The following is an 18,026-nucleotide window of genomic DNA, read 5'->3' on the forward strand; positions in this document are numbered from 1 at the left end:
ACAGCTCCGGCCGTCGTGGCCAATTGGGGAGTGAACCAGTGGATAGAAGACCTCTCTCTCTGCCTCTCCTCCTCTGTGTAACCCTTTCAAATAAATAAATCTTTAAAAAAATAAAAATAAAAAAAGGTGATCACTGCCTATTAGGGTCATCAACACACTCTCCGCTCCAACTTCTGCTCTTCAAGCCCTCTGAGCACTCCCGAAGGTACACACACATTCACCTTTGTTACCATCAGTCCTGGCGGAATGTTTGTTCTTTGGAGTCGTCCTACCAGCCCCGATTTAAGCCTCACTCTGTCTCACTTCTTCCTCCTCTCCCTCTCCGCCCAGCTGCTTTCCTTTCCATTCCTTGGCGGGCTCGCTCTTGCAACCTTCGGCTTCCTTATTTTCCCTCTTTATTTTTATTTATTTATTTATTTATTTTTTTATTTTTTGACAGGCAGAGTGGACAGTGAGAGAGACAGAGAGAAAGGTCTTCCTTTTTGCCGTTGGTTCACCCTCCAATGGCCGCCGCGGTTGGCGCGCTGCGGCCGGCGCACCGCGCCGATCCGATGGCAGGAGCCAGGTGGGTCTCCTGGTCTCCCATGGGGTGCAGGACCCAAGCACTTGGGCCATCCTCCACTGCACTCCCTGGCCACAGCAGAGAGCTGGCCTGGAAGAGGGGCAACCGGGACAGGATCGGTGCCCTGACCGGGACTAGAACCCGGTGTGCCGGCGCCGCAAGGCGGAGGATTAGCCTAGTGAGCCGCGGCGCCGGCCTCCCTCTTTATTTTAAACCGGCAGGTGTACGGGCTTTCCCGTGACTTCCTTACCCTCTGCCCCCGTTACGCCCGCCCCACTGCGCGCTCCGCAAGTATCGATAGTTCGGGTTACCTCTCTTCTTGCGCCCACGACCGCCCCCAGGCCCCAGGCCCTTCCGTTGTTTCATGACGAGCCCGAGTTCTTCACCAATCCAGCTCCGCTCCCAGCGCCCAAGCCGTGTCCTCCCGCCATACCTTCCACGGCGCCTGCGTTCCCCAGCAACCGGCAGCGCTGGGCAGCCTGGGAGGCAGGAAGAAGCGGCTCTTCCCCTAACAGCCTCCAGAAAGCCTGGAGAAGGGAAGGCGGCAGGACGCCTTCCCGCCAATAGACTACAATACCCAGGATGCTTTGCTACGCTACCTCTGCGGGATCGGACAGGGGCACCTCCGTCTGCGCAAGCGCAAAGGGACACGCTCGTTGAGGACTGCATTGCCCAGCGTGCATTGCCTTTGGAACCGCTCCTTTTTCCGGCAGAGGACCCGCGAGCTCTCCGCGGGGGGCCAACCCAGACTCCGTTACCCAGCTGCCTTTGTGGGAGGGCTGTTGCGCACTTCCGGTGAGGCGCCGAAGCGAGGGGGTGGAGCCTGCGGAGCCGGTGGGCGGTAGGCGGTGCTGCCGGTAGCTGGGTGCTGTCCAAAGGCGACGGGACGTCGTTGGGGGAGCGAGCTGTGACCGGCTGGGCCGCACTTAACGTGGGAAGAAGCTTCGACTACTGTTTGCGTGCGGCCTTCCCTTGATGTCGGCCCTCGAGAAGAGCATGCACCTCGGCCGCCTGCCCTCTCGCCCTCCGCTTCCCGGCAGCGGGGGCAGTCAGAGCGGAGCCAAGATGCGGATGGGGTACGTGACCCGTCCCCCTTCTCGCGGGAGGCCAGGCCCCAGTCTTTAGAGAATGAGTCTGTGAGAGGCCAAGGATGGCAGACAATGTTGGCGGCGGCCTGGAGGCGATTAAGCGGAGTGCAAGGCAGATTTGGGAACTAGGGGAGGCGCCTGTCAGTGGAAATGGGAGGGCGACAAAAAATCTCGTTGAAGGAAAAGGGAATGAGGCAAAGATCGGGGCTGCTGAGAGGCGGATTTCAGGGATGGGGGAGCATGGCGGAGAGGGAGTAGAATGGGAACAGAGGTGGGGGGCCATCTACCAGGGAGGACTGAGAAAAGTTGAGGGGACTCGGGGAGGGGGGGAACAACTGAGGAAAGGTTCGGCAGGAGTGGGACGATTAGTAGAACTATATACTGGAAAAGTGGGGGAGAAGAAAACACGTGAGGCAGGGTTGGCGAAGGAAAGCGCAGAAGGTTCTAGAGAGTTCAGGGAGTGAGGGGGTGACTGATTAGGTCTCTGAAGGGAGAGCTGAGGAAGCTGGAGGATAGGCCTGAGGAGAGGTGGCGAACACAGCCAGGAAGCCTGTTAAGGGTAATAAGAAACAGCGCTGAGGAGTCAGGGTTGGCGTTTAGAGTGAGTGCAGCCTGCAGAAATTGAAATGGTTCGGTGAGTGCTGCAGAGGTGAGGCCTGGAAGCTTGAAGAGAAGATCTGAGAAAAGACACACCAGGGTGTGAGACCCAGAATTAGTGGAACATGGGGAGTACCATGTGAAATGTTTTAGGGAAAACAATTTCCTGCAAAGGGAGAATTGTGTTGAGGAGGGAAACTTGGAATTTTAGGTCATTGAATGGGTTGTGCCAGGTTAGGGGATTCTTGGGCATAGGAAAAGAATGAGCTGGACCTAGGAAAGGTAGTTTCTGGAGAGCAGAATGGAATTGGCATTTGGTTTTGAGGGGTATTTGTTCTATCAGAGAGGATTCAGGGACTGCTGGTTGTAAAGAGAAAAGAGGAAGATTTGCTGGTAGAAAGCAGCAAATACGTAGGTCATTGTGGATGTGATGGTGTTTGGGATGCTAGAGATGAGTTAGTAGAGACTCTTGAAAGAGACTAGCAAAGTGAAACTTCAGGTTCCTAAGAAGTAATGTATGAAAAAACAGATCAAAAGGGAGATGAGGATAGGAGATACAGTGGTGTGAAAGTAGGTCCTAAGAATGAAGAGAAAGGAGAATCATATAAAAAGTGGGGTAGAGGGTGTGAGAATGGTTGGAAAAACCAGAGAGTAAACTAAGAATTGGAGATTTGCCTATGAGAATGAGACTTCCTTGAGGGTTGCAAAATGAGAAAACTTTAACAGGAGAAGGTAAGTAGATGGGCACACAATAGAGAGAAGTAGAAGGCTACATCTAAAGTAAGATGAAGATTCTTTGGGCTCTGAAAGACAGAAAGATTTGACTATAGTATGGGCGAAAATAATCTGGAAACTGACTCAACATTATTTGGGAGAATTAAGCTGGATTATAAAGTTAACATAATCCTTATTATTGATATGTATCCTAGTTGCTGACTTTCTTAAACTAAAATTTGCTCTTTTGTCACACCAGCATTTTTCTGTACAAATAGATAAAAATACTAGCTTTTTATTAACTATACATGTTGCAGGTATGTTTAATTAGAGCTTAGCTTCTCTGTCAAAACAAGTTTTCTGAAGATGAAGAACTGGCTTAGGGTTGGGGGTTAGAATACCAAGGGAAGGTAAAGGGGCAGTCTATTAATTAGGAGATTGTATGGTTGTTAAGAATCTATGGTTTTAAAATAGATCCTTTAGTCTTCTTGATGTAGGTTAATTGCTTTTCTTGGTAAAGAAAGCTCTTTTGAGAAGTGCTTCTTTATCATAGCATGGTGAAGAGAAGAGCATATGCTGGTAACTTATATGGTCCTCAAGTAGCTTATTTTCCTGTCCCCCCCCCCCCCCCCCGACTTCTTTATTGGTACATATGTGGCCCTCATGTAAATATGTTGATGATAATATACGCATAGATTCTTTTACCCTGGAGTCATAAAGCTGAAAGCGCTTAGAAATGATTAACTTCACCATTTTATTGTACAGTTGAGACTCAGCAAATTCTGTATTTCTTTTAAGGTGAGCTGAGAATCAGGGGAAATATTTTCTCATAATAAATGAGGAAACTGAAATTCAGATCATGGTGTTGCTAAGCCTTAGAAGCTTAGTGGCAGGACAGCTAAGTTCTTGGTCTTGGGTCCCTTGACTGAGACTTGTGTGCTTTGAACTCATAGTTGTCAGCCTGAGAATACTGAGTCTGAGTTGTGTATTTTATTCCTTTGAATCCTGTAGGATTCAGTCTTTTTTTCCTTCATCAGTCTTATTTATGAAGCCTAACTGCCACCTTTTTAAAAGCATTTTTCTTTATTTCTCCTTGTATACGTTAGCTTTTTTCTTATCCCCCTTTTTTCATTCCTCATCCATCTCACTCTAAAGTCCTTCCTGTTCCCTTGTCATTCTCTTATGTGACTTCGTGTTTCGACTATTTTCATGATCTCTTTAATTTCACTAAACCTTATTTAGGGTGTTTGCATGTTCAGAGTTTATGATTTTTCTTGTGTTTCCATATTTCAGTTTTTCAGATTGGATTTAGTAATTCTAAAGAATTGCTAGGTAATGTAATAAAAGCGATTACTTTTTTTTTTTTTTTAAAGGACCATGTGCCAAGCATTTGTCGTTTTATTTTTGTTCTTTTATTTAATCAGCCCACAACCCTACAAGGTAGATACTTCCTCACATTTATAGGTAAGGAAATTCAGTGCCTGATTAGTATGTGGCAGAACCAGATTTCCATCTAGGTTTAGTCTCTAGAATCCATTCCTTTTTTTGTACACCAACATTTCTCTCAGATAAGGCCTAAAATCCTGATATCCTTTTTCCTTAGTAAATGCCAGTAGATGATGCCAAAAATATGGTAGTTTTGAACTTTTGTAAAAGTTTTTGGATTTACTCTGATTAAAGTGAATTTGGGATCCCTGCTTGCTTTGTATCTGTAATGTGCTTGAGAGGAGTATGCATATCTTAGGAAAATCACTGTTTTAGTAAATGCCATTACCGTTAGAGAGACTGTAGAATATTAAAACCATTCATTATTCAACTAATTTTGGTTTTTCAACAGTTTTGCTTATCTGTAGTTACCTCTTATAGTACTTTAACTGACATGTATATGACAGTGCCTGTTTCTATTCTAGGAAGTACATTAGGGCAACAGTTAACATTTTCTTTTAATAAATGGGGAAAAAAACCCTCTCAAATGTTCATTGAACTGCCAAGATTACAAAATCAATAAGTGGCAGAAAAAAGCATTCAACCCAGAACTTCAGATTTTTGTTCATTGTTCTCCTTCTTGTTATACCTTGGTTTAATGTTTGAAGTGTATAGATCAGGGTTTGAAGCCCAGCTTGAGTTAATTTATGTTGGTCAAGTCATTTAACTCTCATAGTCTGTTTTCTTTTCTCTAAATGAAGATGTTTTTGATTACCTTAAGGTGCTAGGAGAGTGAAATATTATGTGAAAAGCACTTAAGATTCTTGACACCCAGACTGTTAAAGGATGGCAAATTATCATATATTGAGAATTGTTTATTTTATGAAGCTCTGTTTTCAGTTTCCTATATATTGTCAGCCTTTCCCCCCTCAAGCTGTAGGGTTATTCATGTATGATTGGATAGTCTTTTATCCAACTTCTTAAATTTATTATAGAGATCAAGCCTCTTAGGAAGGCTTTAATGTGGTATTTAGACAGATGGAGAAATAAAGGGCAAGGTAAACTGATGCATTCAGACTCACAGATTGAGTTATTTAAATAACCAAATCCCAGTGTTTGTTTTTGTTATTTTTCTGTATTTGAAAACATTAAGGTATAATTCACATATCATAGAAATCATTCTTTCAAAATGTACAATTTGATGGCTTTTAGTATGTTCTTCAGTTTGTACAGTCATCACCATATCTAAAATACTTTTATGGTACTGTAAAGAAACTCCATACTCTAAGCAGTCATTCTCCTCCAGCCCTTGGCAACACTATTCTACTTTCTGTCTCTGAATTTGCCTATTCCGGACCTTTCGTATAAAGTGATACAATGTGAGATCATTTGCAACTGCATTTTTCACTCACTGTAGTTTTCAAGGTTCATCTCTGTTGTGGTATGTGTTAGAACTTCACCCCTTTTTATGGCTGAATATGTTCCATTGTATGGATGTACCATATTTTATTTACCCATCCACTTAGTTGGTGGAGTCTTGGATTGTTCCTGGTTTTTTTTTTTGCTGTTATGAGAAATGCTACTGTGAGCATTCACTTGCAGGTATTTGTGTAAAAGTATGCTTGTGTTTGACTTAAAGAGCTAAGAATGGAATTGCTGGGTCATATGTAAGTTGTAATTACTTTTTAAGAAACTTTCAAACTGTTTTCCAAGCGACTCTGAAATTCCTTGTTTATTAGGGATATTTCTCCTTAAATATGTTAAAAAATAATTTTCCCAGTTACCAAATACTTATTAATACTTTTTGCCATGTGATGTTTTGTTTTTTAAGCTTAATTATTGAAACATATTTATTTAGAATGTACTATTTCTCAATAAGGAATCCATACGGTTTGCCCTGCATATTTGTATGGTTTCCTTTTTTTACATTCATCTCAAGCTTATCTTGATGTGCAAGTGAGTAACAAATCCAGTAGACTATCTGGTTGTTGTAACACCACTTGTTAAACAGTCCTTTGCCTATTGTGAGTTTCACTTATGTCCTTTTCCTTACTGATTAAGTTGGCATCTTTATCATTTGCCAAATTTCCCCAGAGATTTGGGCCTGTTTCTGGAATTTCCTTTTTCATCATAGTATTTATTTATGTGCTCCTCCTGCGTTTTTCATAAGATAGTCTTTTTTTTGAAAGATTTATTTATTTGAAAGAGTTATAGGGAGAAGTAGAGACAGGGAGAGGTCCTCCTCAAATGGCTGCAATGACTGGAGCTGAGCCAATCAGAAGCCAGGAGCTTCTTCCAGGTCTTCCACATGGGTGCCATCCTCCACTGCTTTCCCAGGCACATTAGCAGGGAGCCGGATGGGATGTGGAGTAGCCAGGACTCGAACCGGTGGCCATATGGAATGTCAGAGCTGCTGGTCGGGACTTTAACTCGCTGCGCCACAACACTGGCCCCAAGATAGTCTTTATTATCATGTTTTCATAGGTGGCTTGGTAACTTCCTAGTTTCCCCTGCTCTCCTTTTTTTTTTTTTTTTTAGCATTTTTCCTGATTCCTTCCTTTGTGTGTGTGTGTGTGTATGTGTGTATTTAAGATTTATTTTATTTATTTAATAGGCAAAGTTAGAGTGTGAGATAGAGATATTCATTTGCTGATTTACTTCCCAAATAGCTGCAATGGCAGGACTGGACCAGGCCAAAGCCAGGAGCCAAGAGCTTCATCTGTGTTTCCCATGTGGGTGGCAGGGGCCCAAGGACTTGGGCCATCTTCCACTGCTTTCCCAGTCACATTAGCAGGGAGCTAGATTGGAAGTGGAGCAGCCAGGACTTCAACTGGCACCCATATAGGATGCTGGTATTGCAGGCAGTGGCTTAACCCATAATGCTACAACACCAGCCCGTTTGTATATTTTTACGAAGGTTTCTAATCAACTAGACTAGTGCCAGAAAGAAATTGTGATAGAAATTTTTATTGGGGTTACATTGACTGTGAAAATTAATTTAGAATAAATGTATGATGTTGAATCTTCCTTGAATAAATACGTTACCTTTTTTAAAATTGCTATTCATTTTTTGAGAGAGTTTCCATGCCCCAAGTGCCCACAGCAGGTTGGGGGCTGAAGCAGGGAACCAGGAATTCAATCCAAGTCTCCCACGTGGGGGTCAGGAACTGAATCACTTGAGCCATCATCATTGCCTCCCAGGGTCTGCTTTAGTGAGACATTGGACTCAGGAGCTGGGAGCCCAGTATCAAAATCAGGGACTCCAGTATGGGACGTGAGTGTGTTAACCCCTAGGCCAAACTCTGCTGCTGTGACAGCTTTTAATTTGTATCAACCCCTTTTAATGGAAAAATATTTCAAACACCCAAATACTGAACCTAGAGTATATTTAATGTTACTTAAATATGTACAAGTATAAATAGGGATATATTCTTTATAGATATACAATACATTCTATGTTACTTTTATAATTAAAAAACTCAGTAGCTTCACCATTTAAATAGTTAAATTTACAAAAATCCCCAAATTCAAATAAATAACATTACTTAATGTGAAATAGTCTACTTTGGTATTAATAACTAAAGGACATTTGTTATTGACAGTAAGTAGTAGAATTGATGAAGTTGCTCAGCTGTGTCACTCAGACCTGGGATTTTTGCATAGGTTTGTTTTGCCATCCTCAGAAAAGTGGCTTTTCCTTCTCTTGCTTGTTGCCTTCAGGTTGCAGGATGGCTGCTGTAGTTCCACCTATGTCTTGTTTTTATTTTTTCAATTAAAAGGGAAGGAACGGGCAGAGTTCTGCTGCTAGCTAAACTGATCTTCCTACCACTCTGCCCCACCCGCCATCCCCCCAAAACAGAAGCTTTCCAGCAGGTTTTTTTTCCCTTAAGTCATGTTGTTGGACTGATTCATAGGGAATGGCATTGCTATGACTGATTCAGACCAATTCCAATTCACCACTTTGGGCTGAGAGACAGAATCTTCACTACTTAAATGCATCAGAATTCTATTAGGGAAGAAAGCGGTAGGAAATGGGGAGGGGGTGACTGGAGTAGAGAGTAAACTACATCCATCCCAGTTCCCAAAGTTAACAAGTGGGGAAGCAGGATCTTCTGATTTCACACTCCCCTCATTTTCACTGCTGCACCGGTATAGGAAGTGAGCTCTGCCTCCTCCTCAATATACTCCTCAGCCCACCCTTATTGCCAGGTTTGAATCCTTTGATTAATACCTGATAACTTAAGAGTAAAAATCCATTTTTCCATGATGCTAATTGCCAGCAAATCTGTTATTTCTTCTTACTGTTGATAAAATTAGGTGGTTTGCTTTAGCTTTTTTTTTTTTTTTAACTTAACGAGTCCTTTTTGTTTCTTGGTGTCAGATTTCAAAAAAAAAAATCTCTAGTTGCTTGGGAAAAACTTTTCTTCAAGCTATGAAATAGTTTATTTTGGAGAATAAAGTTTTAATGAATAGCTTCATTAAAAATGTGGCCCACTTAAATGCCACACTTAGATATTCTTCTAAATAAATTTGGCTCTCTGTGAACTGTGGACAGGTTCCTAATCTGTGTATTTTTTTTTTTTTTGAGAGGCGAAAAGATTATTTTTATTTATTATTTTGAAAGTTACTGGAGGAAGGGGGAAGAATATTCCATCTACTGGTTGAATCCTCAGGTGGCTGCAATGGCTGGGGCTGGGCCAGGCTGAAGCCAGGAACTTCATCTGGGTCTCTCACGTGGTCTTCAGGGGCCCAAACACTTTTTTTACACATCTTTTATTGCTTTTCCCAGGCCATTATCAGTGAAGTGGAGCGGCCAGGACATAAACCAGTGCCCATACAGAATGCTGGTATTGCAGGCAGTGGCTTTTATCTGCTATGCCACAACGCCAGCCCCATCATCTGTGGATTTAACCAATTAGAAATCGAAAGTTTTTTTTAAAGGATGGCATATGGGGCCTGACACTGTGGTGTAGCTGATAAAGCCGCTGCCTGCAGTGCCAGCATCCCATATGGGCACCAGTTCGAGTCCTGGCTGCTCCACTTCTGATCCAGTTCTCTGCTATGGCCTGGAAAAACAGTGGATGATGGTCCAGGCCCTTGGGCCCCTGCACCTGAGTGGGAGACCCAGAAGAAGCTCCTGGCTTTAGATTGGCCCAGCTCTGGCCATTGTGGCTATTTGGGGAGTGAACCAGCAGATCGAGGACCTCTCTGCCTCTGCCTTTTGAATAAATAAATGAATAATTTTTTTTAAAAAAAGGATTGCATATGTACTGAACATTTACAGTCCTCTTTCTTGTCATAATTCTCTAAACAATGCAATATAACAACTGTATAGTGCTTATGTTGTAGTAGGGCTTGAAAGTTCTACGGCCGGCATCATGGCTCACTAGGCTAATCCTCTGCCTGCGGCGCCTGCACACCAGGTTCTAGTCCCGGTTGGGGCGCCGGTTCTGTCCTGATTGCTCCTCTTCCAGTCCAGCTCTCTGCTGTGGCCTGGGAAGGCAGTGGAGGATGGTGCAAGTGCTTGGGCCCTGCATCCACATGGGAGACCAGGAGGAAGCACCTGGCTCCTGGCTTCAGATCGGCACAGCACGCTGGCCATAGCGGCCATTAGAGGGGTGAACCAACGGAAGGAAGACCTTTCTCTCTGTCTCTCTCTCACACTGTCTAACTCTGCCTGTCAAAAAAGAAAAAAAAAAAAGTTCTAGAGATGGTTTGAAGTATACAGAAGGATGTATGTAGGTGGTACTACTGTTCCATTTTATATAAAGGATTTGAGCATCCAAGGATTTTGGTATCTGTGGGAGTCTTGGAACAAATCCCCTGTGGATACTGAGTGATGACTGCTGTACTGATAACCAGTCTAAAGCACATACCACCAGTATATTTAGATGATTGCATAAGAGATGATGTTGAAAGTTCCGGTCATTCCAAACCACACCAGAAGACTGAACTTGCTCACCCTCAGTCTTTTCCCAACTGCCTACATGACTTTTGTCATGGACTTTCCCAGGTTTATGTGGAAATCCTCCTCTGTCATTAGCAAGCCATGGGGTTCTGGTCAGTGATTTTTCTTTCTGGGCCTCGCTTCGTGGTGAAATAGAACACTTTGGCATTAGACATACATGAGTTAGGTGTAAGCTCCAGTGTTACCAGAATCTGGGCAAGTTCTATCCAAGCCACCTTTAAAATGTGAATAATTTTCTTTCAGAGTTCAAAACCCTGCTTGACACATAATGGACACTTGGTTGTTTCCTGATGTAAAGTAAGATTTGGGTTAGAAGATCTGCTTCAGTATGTTGTTTCTAGACTCTTAAAGTCTGCTGCTTTAATAGCATGCCCTTACTGCTAGTAATGAGCACGCCACACCTACCGTGACCCCCGCCAACCATCTGGGTGCCTTCTTTTCATTTTCCTTAAATTACTGCTAACGAGGACATTTTAAAAGCAGTGGTGTCTTGATTTAAATGGCTGCTGCAATTAAACCTCAGTATTTACCCTCCACCAGAGCACTTCTAAACTGGAGACTCTGTGACAGCCGTGACTCAGACTGCCACTGTGCAGTTCGTGACTCATCATAGCTTTTTTTCATCAACAACTCTTAATAGACTAGTAGATTTTGAAGTGTATAATACCTATTTAGATTTGAGACATTTATTAAAAACATACATTAGGGGCTGGTGCCATGGCATGGTAGGCTAAGCCTCTGCCTGCAGCACTGGCATCTCATGTGGGCACCAGTTCATGTCCTGGCTTCTCCTACTAATGGCCTGAGAAAGCAGTGGAAGGTGGCCCAAGTGATTGGGCCCCTGCACCCACGTGGGAGACCCAGAAGAAGCTCCTGGTTTCAGATTGGCCCAGCTCCAGCAGTTGTAACCATTTGGGAAGTGAACCAGCAGATGAAAGATCTGTCTCTCCCTCTCTGTAACTCTGCTTCTCAAAATCTTTAAAAAAACCAAAACAAAACAAAACAAAACAAACTATATTTCTTATTCTTTTTTTTCCTAAGAAGGCAAGAAAAATTTTTCTTTCCTCCCCTTTTTCTTTCTCTCCCTCCCTTCTTACTTTTCTTAGCAATTGGTCAAGTAATTTTGTCAGTTTGATTATTATCTGCTTATTGGCATCATCACATTGGAGGCAAGCAGCACATGCTCTGTGTTCCCTGGCTCTTTGCAGAAGTAACGCTCATCCCTCTAACTTGTAATTATTGCTTGTCTACTACTCAAGACCGTGAGCAGCCACTGCCCTTTTTTTTTTTTTTTTTTAAATTTATTTGAAAGGCAGAGAGAAAGATCTTAGATCTGTTGGCTCACTCCCCAAATGGCTGCAGTGAACTAGCTGGGCCCGAAGCCAGAAGCTTCTTCCAGGTCCCTCATGTGTGTGCAGGGGCCCAAGCACTTGGGCCATCACCTCTGCTGCATTCCCAGGCACATTAGCAGGGAGCTGAATCAGAACTGGAGTTGCCAGGACTTGAACTGGCATCTATGGGATGCCAGCAGTGGTGCCTTTACTGGCTCTGCCACAGTGCCGGCCCTGATTGTGAGCTTCTTAACAATAGCAATTGTGTCTGAATTTTCCTGGTGCCTAGCCTGACTACTTAAGTGTTTGCTGAATGAGAAACCCAAATTGGGAACCTGCATTCTATAAGAACAACTCTTATTTCCCCACGAGTTCTATTGAGATACTATAACTAGACAGCTATGCTCCTTTTCTTCTGAAACCTGTTCAACTTCATAGAATAATTGAACCCTTAATTCATTTCAACATCAGCTTTTAGGTAAATGTGTTGTGAGTCTTTATAGTACATTGTTTGGAGATTTAAAATACTCATATGATTTAAAATTCATTCTTGCAATTGGTCTCTATATCTAAAGATTCACACCTGTGACTTAGTTTTATTTTTATCAAAATTTGATAATTTATCTCTTTTGCTACAGTTCTCCAAACCTGAAAGCAAATCCATTACTAGAAGAGACTATATGTCAGCAATTAGTTTTAGACTGGGTTTATTTTATATAGTTGGATTTTCTGCCGTTTCCCAATTTGTTTCTTGTTTTCCCAGAGTTACAACTTTTTCTTTTTTCTCTTTCTTATTTTAAGTTATTTATCTATGCAAAAAGCAGAGTTACAGATAAGGAGAGCTAGAGAGAAGTCTTCTATCCACTAGTTCATCCCCAAAATGGCCACAACAGCTGGAGCTGGGCCATTCCGAAACCAGGAGATTCCTTCAGGTCTCCTATGTGGGTACCGGGGGCCCAAGCACTTGGACCATCCTCTGCTGCTTTTCCCAGGCCATTATCAGGGAGCTGGATCAGAAGTGGAGCAGCTGAGTCTTGAACCGGTGCCCATATGGGATGCCGGCACTGCAGCTGGTGGCTTAACCCACAGCATCAGCCCCCAAAACTCTTTTTCAAGGGAGATGGTTCCTGCACATTGGTGACTCCACCAAGTTAAGGACCAGAGCAAGCACTCTACTGTCAAAGGCTAGCATTAAAATCTCTCCATAATTGTGTCCCAGGTGTCAGCCTTACAATTTGTACCACTTGTCAAGTTTAGTTTGCTTGCAATGCCTGCATTTTCTTCATTTTTTCAAGTCCTATTCATCCCCTGAAACTCATGAAGCTCTTCTTGACTTCTAGCTCATTCATTTACTCTCCCCTTTATCATTTCCATTTACTTGTTAGATTTTGTGTGTTACTACTTGGTATTACATTTTTCATTGCTGTTGTGTTAAATTTATTTATAGTAGTTTTATCTTAATTTTTTAAGTTCTCCAATAAAGTTGGAACTCTTAGAGTGAAAAGGATTTATTTTATTTTATTTTATTTATTTTTATTTGACAGGTAGAGATATAGACAGAGAGAGAGAAAGGTCTTTCTTCCGCTGGTTCACTCCCCAAATGGCCACTATAGCCAGCGCTGTGCCGATCCGAAGCCAAAGGATTTATTTTTAAAAAACTCTTTATGCCTTCCATGCCAGCACTGTTCAGTTAATGTACTCATGTAAAATTTGATTTAATGGACACATAGCACATAACATTCACTTAAAATGAGATCCTGAAGCTCTTCCTGTTCAGTCCAGCCTGCACTGATCTTTCCATTTTCTGGTTTTGCTTTTGTTTTTTTCCTTTCTTCCTTTCCATGGCACCTATTATTTATACCATGGATCAGGAAACTTTTTCTGTAAAGGACCAGATACTTAATTTTAAGCTTTGTGGGCCATATAGTTTCTGACACAGCCTTTCAACTTTGCTGTTGTAGGGTGAAAGGTAACAGACTGTATAAATGAATGTAACTCTTTCAACACCTTATTTGTGGAAACAGATTTGAATTTCATGTAAAATCACATGTCATAAAAAAGCATCCCTTTCCCTACAACCTAAAAATGTAAAAAATCATTCTCATGGACCATACCAAAATAGGTCATGGCCTACACTTGCGCAAATGTCATAGTGTGCAACATCATATTTTTTTTTCATTTATTAAACTTTTATTTTATGAATATAAATTTCCAAAGTACAGCTTATGGGTTACAATGGCTCCCCCCTCCCATAACTTCCCTCCCACCCGCATCCCTCTCCTTTCCCGTTCCCTCTCCCCTTCCATTCACATCAAGATTCATTTTCAATTCTCTTTATATACAGAAGATCAGTTTAGTATATATTAGGTAAAGATTTCAACAGTTTGCCCCCATATAGCAACACAAAGTGAAAAAAATACTGTTGGAATACTAGTTATAGCATTAAATAACAGTGTACAGCACATTGAAGACAGATCCTACATAATATTTTTTAAAAAAATTAATTAATTTTCTATGCCATTTCCAATTTAACACCAGGTTTTTTTTTTTTTCATTTTCAATTATCTTTATATACAGAAGATCGATTCAGTATATAATTAGTAAAGATCTCATCAGTTTGTACCCACACAGAAACACAAAGTGTAAAAATACTGTTTCAGTACTAGTTATAGCATCACTGCACATTAGACAACACATTAAGGACAGATCCCACATGGGATGTAAGTACACAGTGACTCCTGTTGCTGACTTAACAATTTGACACTCCTGTTCATGGCGTCAGTAATCTCCCTAGGCTCTAGTCATGAGTTGCCAGGGCTATGGAAGCCTTTAGAGTTCCCCTACTTTGATCTTATTCTTATTAATACTATTTCTGTACTTCTATCGTAGTAACAAGATAGATTTTAAAACTAACAAACTATACTACTTAACCATTTAAGTGGTACAAGTTTGACTTTTTTTTAAGATTGGTTTATTTATTTGAAAGAGTTACTGAGAGAGGGAAAGATAGAGAGATCTTCCATTGCTAGTTCTCTCCCCTAAACAGCTACAATGGCTAGGGCTGGGCCAGGCCAAAGCCAGGAGCCAAAGAGCTTCTTCCACATGGGTAGTGGGGCCTAAGAACTTGGGCCATCCTCTGCTGATTTACCCAGGCCATTAGCAGGGAGCTGTATTAGAAGTGCAGCAGCCAGGACATGAACCACCACCCAAATAGGATGCCGGCTTTGCAGACATTGGCTTAACCCACTATGCCATAACATTATCCCCAGATTTTATTTTCTCAAAATGTGCAGTTACTAGCCTCTCAAAATTTTTGAATAGAATAAAATTTCTGAATAGAAAATGGTCTATGTGTATAATTATTTAAATTGCAAAGTTATGTATGGAAACTTTCTGTATTTTATTAATTATAGGATACATTTCTTTTCATACTTAAAATGATAATCTTTTAATTTTTATTTTATTTGAAAGGCAGAGGGATGGAAAGAGATTTTTCTTCCACTGATTCACTTTCCAAATGCCCCTGCAAGCAGCCAGGGCTGGACCAGGCTGAAGCCAGAAGCTGAAAGTCAATCTGGGTCTTCTTCCACATGGGTAGCAGGGACCCAAGGATTTGAGCCATCATCTGCTATCTCCTAGGGTGTGCATTAGCAGGATAATGGATCTGAAGCAGAGAAGCCAACTGGAACTAGGCACTCTGATATGGGATGCAGGTATCCCAAGCAGTGACCCATCAGCTGTGCCAAACGCCTAGCCCAATGATAGTTTCTTTTGGTCTTAACTTGACTCTTATTGCTTGCACTTCAGTGAACACCAAAACTAGCAACAAAACTTGAAAAGTCTCGGAGACAAAAGTGGACTGCTCTTCTCATCACTAGAAACTAAATGGTTGTGAGGAGAGGTGAATGTTTGGTCAGTTGAATCTATAATTCCTAAAAGTAAGCTGGCATATGAGTTGTTTAGTTTTGAGAAACGGTCTATCACTAGTGCTCTTGTGAGGCACAGAGAACTGTGTTAGAGTGATTGAGAGGAGAGTAGGACTCTAAATATGAGTACATTGGTGAGGAATGCCTTAAGCATTTTATTCTGCTCTCATTCTTCTTTATGTATTCAAAAGTGATATATGATGAATCTATATAGATATAAAAGGGCTCTGTCAGGGGAGTGTTGTGGTGCAGTGTGTTAAGCCACCACTTGGATTGTCTGCAGCCCATATTGGAGTGCTGGTTCAAGTCCTGGCTACTCCACTTCAGTTTCAGCTTCCTGCTAATGCACCTGGGAAGGAAGCAGATGATAGCCCAAGTGCATGGGTCCCTGCTACCCACTTAACAGAACCAGGTATAGGTCTGTGCTCCTGACTTTAGCCTGTCCTAGCCTTGGCTGTTGCAGGCATTTGGAGAGTGAGCCAACAGGTGAAAGATCTCTGTCTCTCCCTCCCTGTCACTCTGCCTTTCAAATAAAATAGATAAGTCTTGAAAAAGGAAACCCTGCAGAAAATGTTTTTTTTTTTAAAGAGCTTTCTTTTATATAAAATTGAGTGGTAAAGTATTATGTCTTAATTTACTTGGTAGTTCTTAGTGGTTTCTCTTGCAGTTGATGGTGCCCTGTGTTTACTGTATTTCATATACTAACAGGATTTTGATATACTTGTTTAGTCTTCTTTAATTAATTGTAAACTTTTTGAAAGCTTTACTTGCTCCAAAGTGATTAGCACGTTGGATTCAATAAACATTTGTTGAACTCAGATACAGATATAGTGGGAATGTGACTTTTTCTTCAGCAGTTTGGAATTGTCCTCCCTGTATTTATTAGGAAAGTAAATGGGAGGAGGGAGCCATACATTGTTGAGTATAGAAGTGAGATTCACCGTTTCTCATAGTGTCCATTTCACTTCAACAGGTTACCTTTTTGGTGCTCAGTCAGTTGTCACTGATCAGGGAGAACATATGATATTTGTCCCTTTTGGACTGGCTTATTTCACCCAGCATGATGTGTTCCAGATTCCACCATTTTGTTGTAAATGACCAGATTCATTGTTTTTTACTGCTATATAGTATTCTATAGAGTACATGTTCCATAATTAATTTATCCAGTCTACTGTTGATGGGCATTTAGGTTGATTCCAGGTCTTAGCTAGTGTGAATTGAGCTGCAATAAACATTAAGATGCAGACCGCTTTTTTGTTTGCCAATTTAATTTCCTTTGGGTAAATTCCAAGGAGTAGGATAGCTGGGTTGTATGGTAGGGTTATTTTCAGGTTTCTGAGGAATCTCCAGACTGACTTCCATAGTGGCTTAACCAGTTTGCATTCCCACCAACAGTGGGTTAGTGGCCCTTTTTCCCCACTTCCTCGCCAGCATTTCTGTATGTGAGCCATTCTAACCGGGGTGAGGTGAAACCTCATTGTGGTTTTGATTTGCATTTCCCTGATTGCTAGTGATCTTGAACATTTTTTCATGTGCCTGTTGGCCATTTGGATTTCCTCTTTTGAAAAATGTCTAGGTCGGCGCCGTGGCTCAATAGGCTAATCCTCCGCCTTGCGGCGCCGGCACACCAGGTTCTAGTCCCGATTGGGGCACCAGATTCTGTCCCGGTTGCCCCTCTTCCAGGCCAGCTCTCTGCTGTGGCCTGGGAGTGCAGTGGAGGATGGCCCAAGTGCTTGGGCCCTGCACCCGCATGGGAGACCAGGAGAAGCACCTGGCTCCTGGCTTCGGATCAGCGCAGTGCGCCGGCTGCAGCACACCGACCGTGGCGGCCATTGGAGGGTGAACCAACGGCAAAAGGAAGACCTTTCTCTCTGTCTCTCTCTCTCACTATCCACTCTGCCTGTCAAAAAAAAAAAAAAAAAAAAATGTCTATTGAGGTACTTGGCCCATCTCTTAAGTGGGTTGCTTGTTTTGTTGTTGTGGAGTTTCTTGATCTCTTTGTAGATTCTGGTTATTAACCCTTTATCTGTTGCATAGTTTGCAAATATTTTTTCCCATTCTGTCTGTTGCCTCTTCACTTTCCTGACTGTTTCTTTTGCTGTACAGAAACTTCTCAATTTGATGCAATTCCAATAGTTAATTTTGGCTTTGACTGCCTGCGACTCCAGGGTCTTTTCCAGGAAGTCTTTGCCGGTGCCTGTATCTTGCAGGGTTTCTTCAGTGTTCTCTAATAATTTGATGGTGTCGGGTCGTAGATTTAGATCTTTAATCCATCTTGAGTGGATTTTTGTGTAAGGTGTAAGGTAGGGGTCTTGCTTCATGCTTCTACATGTGAAAATCCAGTTTTCCTAGCACCATTTGTTGAATAGACAGTCCTTGCTCCAGGAATTGGTTTTATTTAAAAAAAATTTTTTT

General features: G+C 42.1%; 2 protein-coding genes across 5 annotated transcripts in view; one reads left to right on the forward strand and one right to left on the reverse strand.

Moving 5' to 3' along the window:
• Window positions 1–1,126, reverse strand: part of C2CD3 (C2 domain containing 3 centriole elongation regulator) — a 128,017-nt gene extending 126,891 nt beyond the window's left edge. For all 4 annotated transcript variants that reach the window (XM_062196702.1, XM_062196700.1, XM_062196701.1 and 1 more), the window contains exon 1: window positions 874–1,126. In XM_062196702.1, coding sequence (XP_062052686.1) covers window positions 874–928 — 55 coding nt within the window. In that variant the 5' untranslated portion in view covers window positions 929–1,126. The remainder of the gene's footprint in view (window positions 1–873) is intronic.
• A 278-nt stretch (window positions 1,127–1,404) lies between these two features.
• Window positions 1,405–18,026, forward strand: part of PPME1 (protein phosphatase methylesterase 1) — an 82,328-nt gene continuing 65,706 nt past the window's right edge. The window contains exon 1 of the mRNA XM_062196704.1: window positions 1,405–1,638. Within this exon, the coding sequence (XP_062052688.1) occupies window positions 1,538–1,638 (101 nt within the window). The 5' untranslated portion in view covers window positions 1,405–1,537. The remainder of the gene's footprint in view (window positions 1,639–18,026) is intronic.

The sequence above is a fragment of the Lepus europaeus genome, chromosome 7, assembly GCF_033115175.1.
Source record: "Lepus europaeus isolate LE1 chromosome 7, mLepTim1.pri, whole genome shotgun sequence".
NCBI lineage: Eukaryota > Metazoa > Chordata > Mammalia > Lagomorpha > Leporidae > Lepus > Lepus europaeus.